This window comes from Rhinolophus hipposideros (genome assembly GCF_964194185.1).
Source record: "Rhinolophus hipposideros genome assembly, chromosome: 3".
NCBI classification, from domain to species: Eukaryota; Metazoa; Chordata; class Mammalia; order Chiroptera; family Rhinolophidae; genus Rhinolophus; species Rhinolophus hipposideros.
The window spans coordinates 43,279,944-43,287,886 of NC_138049.1; the positions used below are offsets into that span (position 1 = coordinate 43,279,944).

Genomic DNA, 7,943 nt, shown 5'->3' on the forward strand with positions numbered 1-7,943 from the left:
AAAGGCCCATAAACTGACAATGTCATCCATTTATCACCATTACTTTTTTACATAAGCCTGTTTTCCTAAGGTATAACACATAATCTAAGCAATAATTTGGAAATTAGCCAAGCACTAAGCAATTACAACAGCAGGTAATACACCATCATTTTTGAAGCACATTTGGCCACTTTTCATGACCCATCTGCAGTTTGGATTAAAGAGACTCAGTCATCAATTTAAGTTTCTGGACCTGCGTGACAAAAAAAAAAATGTAGTTTTATGAAATTATCACATAAGACATTTAAATAGTCTTCAGGTCACACCGCTTTGTATTAAATGATTTATTCTGACATGCTCTATAACTACAATAAAAATACTTCAATTTTTAAATGAAAACTAAATGCAGGTAAATGGTAACACATTTGACATGGAATGTTTTAAGATCTTCCTGTATGTAATCTGACAAGGCTGATTATTAATTTCAGAGTTTGCTAACTTCAGATAAAAAAAACCACAATATAATTTACTCTTGATGGCATGCAAGAGCTTCCTGAAAATTATCCTAAGACCTAGAAGTCTCAGTATTTTGTCAGAACATAAAGAAACACAACAAATTTGTACATTTTATTCACATTTATTTTTCGCTTTTAGTGTGCTCACAGAAAATTAGAACACCTTAAGCAGGAGTTTAATAGCAATTTTTGTAAGCAAAGTTACATTCCATCTCTAAGTCAAATTGGTCAAAGCTTCTCCAGTATTTACAAAACATGATAGACAAGATGCTACACAAAATCATTGCATCTGAAGATTTTTTTCCTTTACTCAAAAGACAACTGGAAAAGAAAGCATTGTCTGCTGTAATCAAAAACATACCACAGTATAAACAGTAACCATTCCACTTATCACAGCTTGGTTGAGTTTTAAAATTTGTGTTTAAAAGGTCCAAGATGACTGCAGTTTTACAAAAATGGGCAGGGTGGAAAGTTGCAAACTTCATGTGCTTCTGGATATCAAGATTTGTTTTTATACAATAGTCACAGTTAAAAACACCCTGCTGGTAATACATAATTACATTTTATTAAGGTCATAAACCAGCAATAAACAATAAAGCCTATACAACTTGTAGTTCTACTTAATCACTGACTGGTACAGCTAACATGAGATAAGTGAAAAGTTCCTATGGTTTAAATGAACTCCTAAGACTATGATATTTTTAAAAATCTGGGTATTGGTGTTTTTTTTTTCTCTTTCCTTCTTAGTCAAGACGTGTAGTGTTGTAAACCTGCCTCACAAAATACATCGCAATAACTTTTCTTAAAAAAAAAAAAAAAAAAAGAAAAGACTAAGCCTTTTACACCATCATTTCTAGTGGCACATTATATTGGCAACGCTATGCACCACTTAAATTTCCCCATCGTGGCCCCTATCACTTCATCTGCTATCCCTTGTGGACCCACCCATCTCCTTCATATACGGGCATGTCCATAGGTTGACAAAGAAAGTTTACATTTTTGAATAAAGATGCAAAGTATGCAAAAAACATTAATACTGATGCGAAAAATAAAAATAAAAGAGAAACAAGGCGGAGGGAGGTTGTTTAAGCTCTCCTCGACCTGTTGGAATGGTGGTCAACAGAATGATGTGAGATGGGATCTGTGGGGACGGGGAGGAAAAACAAAATTTGCTGCTTAAAAAAAGTAAAAAAAAAAAAAAAAAAAAAAAAAGACATCTTTTAAAATCAATCCCTGGTTGTAGACAAGTTCTCCAAAACCAGTACCTGGCACCACTCCAACAAACAAACGGGGGGAGGGGAGAAAAGTTCTTCGGATTATCTCAAAAACCTCTGGCCCCCTCTACTCTGCCGCCTCGGCCGGGGGGGCTTCTGGACTGCACTCGGGCTGGGCCTCCTGTGAGGGGGGGGCCGCGCAGGCCGACGAGGCTGAGCCGGCCGACGCCTGCTCCGCGGGCGCCGCCTCCTGCTCCGGGGGCGCCTCGCAGGCGGCCGCGCCGGCCCCCGCCTCCTCGGCTTTTTCCTCGGCCTTGCCGGGCTCCTCGGTGGGCCTGGCGTCGTCGCTGGCGGGCGGCTTCTCAGGCGCGACGGCGGCCTCGGCGGGCTTCCCCTCCTGCGGGTCGCCCCCCGCGGGCCCCTCGTCGCCCGCGGCGGCCGCCTCCTCGCCGGGCGCCGCCGCCTGCTCCCCGGAGGCCGCGCCAGGCGCTTCGGCGGCGGCCGGGGCAGCGCCCCCGGGGGCGTCGTCCTTGCCGCCTTCGGCGGAGCCACCAGCGGCGCCCTCGGCCTCACCACCCTCTCCCGCCTCCTTCTTGTTCTTCTTGAAGGAGAAGCCGCTCAACTTGAAAGACTTCTTGAAGGAAAAGCGCTTCTTTTTTTTTTTCGGGGTCTCGTTGCTGGGCGAGGGCGTGGCCCCGTCCTCGGCCTTGGGCGACGACGTGGAAGAGGCGGCCGACGCGGCCTCCCCCTCCGCGGCCGTGGGCGAGCCAGGCTCGGGGGCCTCGCCCTCCGCGGGCGCCTCCTTCTCCGCGGGGCTGGCCCCGGCCTCGGGGGCGGCGGCCGGCTCCTCCGTAGCGGCCGCGGCGGGCGACGCTGCCCCGCTGCCGGCGGCCGCGGGCTCCTCCTTGTCGGCGGCCGGGGCGCTGCCGTTGGCCTGCAGCTCCTCCTTGGCGCCCGGCTCAGCGGCCGCGGGAGATGCATCGCCGTTTACCTTCACGTGGCCATTTTCCTGCGGGGAAGGCAAAGCGGGAGGTCACGGAAGCAGCCCGGGCTCCACCACTGCCGCCCCCTCCCCAGGACTCGGAAAACCCAGCTTCCCTCCCGGGGCCCCTTGGGCTTTGGTGCCGCGGGCTCCCTTTACAGGGAGGTGGAGGTGATGCCCAGGGAAGCACACTAGGAAGAAACGGGGCCAGTGCCGTGCGGGGCGCCTTAAAGGCACAGCAGGAGCCTCCACCGCCCAACAAACGCCCTGCAGATTTGAAAACGTGGAAAGCAAAGGGTAACCCAGCCCTGGCCTCACGGGCTGTAGAAAAAAATGAGCCCCACACAACACAACACACCAAAAGGAACGTCGCCAAAGGCGGTGATCTGCGTCTACGTCACACATCCCCTCTCTCCCTAAACCCTAAAGGGCTCTAGAAAATACCCACGAACTCCCAGGGGGAATCACAACGCTCCAGGTACCGGCGTCAGCGCAGCGCGCGCAAAGGCCCGGAGCCCGCCGGGGGCCTGCGGTCAGCAGGGGGCGCTGCGCCTCCACCGCGCGGAGCCGGCGCGGGCGGCGGACGCGGAGGGGCGGGGCCGCCGGGCCACCCAGCCCTGCCCAGCCTGGCCCTGCCCGCCAGCCGAGGCGCCCCCGAGCCCGGATCGCGCTGCCCAGGCCACAAACAAAGCTCAGGTGGCTTGCTGGCATCCTGGTCGGAATAAAACCAACCAGGCAGGGGGAAATCCATTATTTCTGGTCTCGGCTCTGCTTCCACGCCCACCCTCGCCCGCGATTCTGCGAAGCTGGGCGCGCCCGGGCGCTCATTTTGCATTTTTAACGGGTTCAAAGCCTTTTGGCAGAACTTGCCTTTCCCATTAGGTAAGAGCAGACGAAGCAACACAGCCTCTGCTCTAGGAAAATAGGCGTGGTGGGTACCCAGTGTTTGCGAAGCAGCCACCCGTAGTCGACCTCTCCCGCCCACTCAACCGTGGCCATCCGCCTGGGTCTGGGCAGCGCCGGACGAGGAGCCACGCACACGAACAATCTCGACTGAAACACACACGAACTGCCTCTTCTTGACCATCTAGACAGGTTCTTCAAGGACCCACAATCTTCCCATCCCAGGGATGTGATTTAAAAGTCAAATGGGTGTGTAATTCCAGAAAGCTATGGATAGAAAGATTTCGAACAGTGGGAAAGCCCCATCGAAAGAGACTGAAAACCTTTTGCCCAGCTCCAGCCAGCCGACTTTCCAAGAACCCAGGACACGCCGCCTCGGTATACAATAAGACAGCCCTTTCCTCCTCGCCTTTCTCCACCGCCATCCCATCCCATCGCGGCCCCTCCACCCACCCACCCACCCACACATACAATCACACCAGTTCAGAAATCTTGAACGCTATCCAGTCTCGACAACAAACGCGAGAGCCACCCAAACACCTTTGTGCCTACCAAACACAAATGCAACCTGGCTGGGGGCGGGGGGTAGTAGCACCTAGCGAGTCACGTTTTGTCAAGCTCCAAACACGCCATTTTAGACGATTTATTATCAATTCTTTCCTCCCGTCTATGCAAGAATTCGCCAGGATTCTCCGGGAACCCCTCCTTTGGGGCCGGGGGGGAGACCCCCCTCCTATGAGAAATTGACAATTTAGACTATCGCTTTCCATTCAACTTTCAGACTGGAACCTAGCCCGCTCCTCTCCGCCGAATGCGCCTCAGGAGAGACCAGGAGGAAATGGGAAGCGTCGGGACTACAGAAAGACACCAAAGAAATGACCAGTATCACAGGTAGAATTTACCTGCCCATTCGCTTTGGAAGGCGACGAGGCCACAGCCGCTTCCCCGGGCCTCTCCGCGGCGGCTTCTCCTTTCGCAGCGGTCTTGGAGAACTGGGCACCCATGCTGGCTTCTTCAACAAAGAAACTCAACAGATCCAAAGGGGGAACAAAGAGCCTCGGGTTGGTGTAACGACGGGGCGAGCAGCAGCAGCGGCGGCAGCAGCGGCGGCGGCAGCAGCAGCACACACACCGGAGGGAGGGGGGAGTGGGGGTGGTGAAGAGGACAGAACAGAACCGATTAAATACACTCCGGATAAAAAAATTTTAGTCGAAGAGATCAAAACGCAGCAGCGCAGGAGGGAGGGAAAAGGGTGGAAAAGTCGAGCACAAAAAAAGGAGTCCAAGTGTAGTTTTTTAAAAAAAGAAGTAATAAAAAAAAATCCCAGATTTGTAGCCGCACTGTAGACAAGAGGAAAATGGAGAAATCTCCCTGGTTGCTAATAAGATGCGGGGTCCAACGCCCAAGTGCACAGATGAATGGGCTCGCGGGCGCTGACGCGGCCCCCGCTCGCGCGAGCCAATCCGCGCTCAGCACACAAAGCAGGGGGCGGGGTCTGCGCACCCGGCGAACAATGGAGCCGCGCTTTGCAAACGGTTTGAAAATCAGCCTCAGACAGAGAATTAATGTCCTCCAAATAAATAAATCTATTAAAAATACATGCCTCTCGCCTCCCTCTGCTTGAAAATAATAATGCATCACTTGATTGGCTTGCTTTGTTTGTAATTAAGTAACGCGGGAGGGGGATACTTGTGGATAGGGGCGGAGAAAGCGTTAACTTGACTCGCTTTGACTCTCGTCGGTCTATATCCGTGTCTGTCTCTCTCCACTCGCTCCCCTCCCCCATCTTCCCGTGTATTTATGTGTGTGTGTGTGTGTGTGTGTGTGTGTGTGTGTGTGTGTGAAAGACAATGGTTGGGATTTGTGTGCAGTTTGTTTTCTTTCTCCCAGGTCCATACTGGTTTCACAGATACTGCACAGGGTTTGTTTTTTTTTTAACGGTTGCAAACGTTAAATCGTCCCAAATTGAAAGGTATTTAAACCACGAAGATCGAATTTCATCAAACGAGATCGCGAGTTAGAATTAGGTCTGTAGGCCAGATGTGGAAAATGTAAAAGCGGCAAGCAGCTGAAGCCACGCTCCCTTCCTTATCCTACATTGGCTTGAAATAAAATACTTTGAGATTGGCCTGTGGCGTCAATCAAATCTCCCCTTTCTGACTATCCCCAATTAGTAATTAGTCCCGCCATACACATACAATATAAAGTGAAGGCCATTTACAAAAGATCGAAATGATTCGCATTTTATCACTGTATGAAATGACAATTAAATTTCCTCTATGGTGAAATGAGACAGTCTAGAGTGTACGAATCCATATTTACAGTTGGGATGCAATTCGCATCGATATGAATTGTTTTCAGCCTACTGCCATGATCGGATGGACTCTATTTCTGAACATATGTGAACGTGCATGCAAGCGAGTGTACTCCCAGGCGGGAGGGAGGAGGGAGCAATGAAATTCTACACGACCGTATTGACGATTACAGTTCTGAGGAGAAATCGTATGTTGAGAGACAGCAAGAAGATCCCCGAACGTTCCAAGTGTAACTTGGGTAGGAGAAAAAGCTTCTATAAGGGGACTCAGTGTACCTCCATCTACTCCCTTTGCCACCGAAGTACTAGACGCTATGTGTGTTGAAAGACATGGAATTGATTTAAGGAATGGGGCGGGGGTGGGGCAAAAATCAAGGATATAGCCTAATAAGCAGTCTCCTACCACCTACATTTTTGCTCCCAAAGTTTTCACTCGTGTCCAAATCAAACCACCTTTTCTCGTTTACATTTAGTGGTCCTGAAATGAATAATCTTTTGCTTATAGAGGTGATAAGCAGTCGAGGGAATGGTTCACTTCTCCTGGTGCAGGCTCTGAATTCTCCGTGTTATTTTCTGCTCGTTGTAGGGAAATAGGTCACGCTCTGAGTGAAAAAGATGGTTGGTTCAAGCCAATAACTCTTTGTTCAAGTATTGCTTTGAAAACCAGCAAGCTGCATATCGTTACATGAAGCTTCGTCTTCTCACTGTCCACTTTCTTCAGATGCACCATTCAATCACGAAGTCATATTCCCTAGAGCTGATGGAAAGACGTTTCCGTAGAAGTGTATCTCGCCAAACGTGTTATCACCCTTAAAGGAGCCGGCTAGCCTGATAGAAGACCCCAGATGCCGCCGCGATGGACGCGAATCTCCCGTGTTAGCGGAGTTCCAACTTGAAAAGCCACCTGGGCTGATCCAAAACCACCATCCAGACGATTCTCAAAAGCTCATTTGAGGCTGAAGATTGCCCCTCACCCCCAACGTAAATCATGCCCCTTCCTGCCCCCTCCCCGTTTAACTTGGTGGTGATTGCTAGCTCGCTTTCGGATTTTCTCTCAGACGCGTCCTTAGTCCTCCATTTGGGGGCCGCTTTTATCGCTCCTTTGTTACCAGGCTGCCGTGTAGCTTTCCCCCCTTTTCTTTCTCGAATGCCTATTTGCCTGGTATCGGCTTGTCTCCCTGGCAACGGCCAGGGAAGATTCGGAGCTGGGGGAGGGGGAAGGGGCGGAGCCGGCAGGGAGCTGGGAGGTGGTGGAGGGGGGATGCTGAGCAAGATACAGCGAGACCGACAGCAAAGCAGATGGCCGCGAGAGGGGGCGGGGACCAGGGAGGGCGCGGGGGGCAGTACCCCAGGCGTCGGGGGCGCGAGGGAACCAATCAATTTTCGCAGCAGCTCCGGGGTTAGAAAACAAGTGTAAACACTTAGATTCACTGCTCACAAGCGGTCCGTAGTTTACCGTATAAAAGATGTTGTCCCTTCGGTACGTAGCGCATTGCCAGCACAGGTTGGAAAGCTGGACAGTCCCCAGTAACGGGCAAGGGGAGGCGGTTTGCTCGGCGCTGCCGGGGAGGGGTGGTGGTGGGGAATGAGCTCCGGGCCAACCTCTCCCCAACTTCTTCCAGTGTCGGACCAGCCAAGGGAAAGCCAAGAATGTGTGAGAGGGGTGAAGGCGGAAGATGAGTGAGAAAGGAAAGGGCTGGGAAATGGGAAGAGGTCCTTTTGCATCAAAAACTACTTAATGGCAAGGAAGAACCTCCTACAAGACTGGAACCAGTAGGAAGTCGTGCAATGTAAAGATAAAGTTCCTCAGGAGTTTGGTGTTCTCTCAGCTCCAGAGCTAAAGGTTTCAAATAAAGTGCTAATTATATAAATATGATTATTTATATAAATATTCAAGAACCCAAGAGGTCATAATGAAAACGTAAAACTGTAAGTAACTCATCAGGAGGAAACAGGCATTTAGTCTTTATTTTTCACCGTGAACTAGTTATTTAAGATGCTAATAATCTTTATATGTTTTTCCCTAGAAAAAGAAA

The 7,943-nt window shown here is 50.5% G+C and overlaps 1 protein-coding gene across 1 annotated transcript; it reads right to left on the reverse strand.

Moving 5' to 3' along the window:
* Positions 1-1,302: 1,302 nt before the first annotated feature.
* Positions 1,303-5,014, reverse strand: MARCKS (myristoylated alanine rich protein kinase C substrate). Its single transcript, XM_081038629.1, has 2 exons — positions 4,496-5,014; positions 1,303-2,717 (listed from the first exon to the last, which is right to left on the reverse strand). The coding sequence occupies exons 1-2, from the start codon at positions 4,595-4,597 to the stop codon at positions 1,836-1,838; spliced, it is 984 nt and encodes a 327-aa protein (XP_080894755.1). The 5' UTR covers positions 4,598-5,014; the 3' UTR covers positions 1,303-1,835.
* Between the last annotated feature and the right edge of the window lie 2,929 nt (positions 5,015-7,943).

Excerpts from the sequence above, each read along its gene's own strand:
- MARCKS (XM_081038629.1), bottom strand. The coding sequence starts at position 4,597 with ATGGGTGCCCAGTTCTCCAAGACCGCTGCGAAAGGAGAAGCCGCCGCG. Across the intron at positions 2,718-4,495 it reads CTTCCAAAGCGAATGGGCAG|GAAAATGGCCACGTGAAGGT; the intron begins GTAAATTCTACC and ends CCTTCCCCGCAG.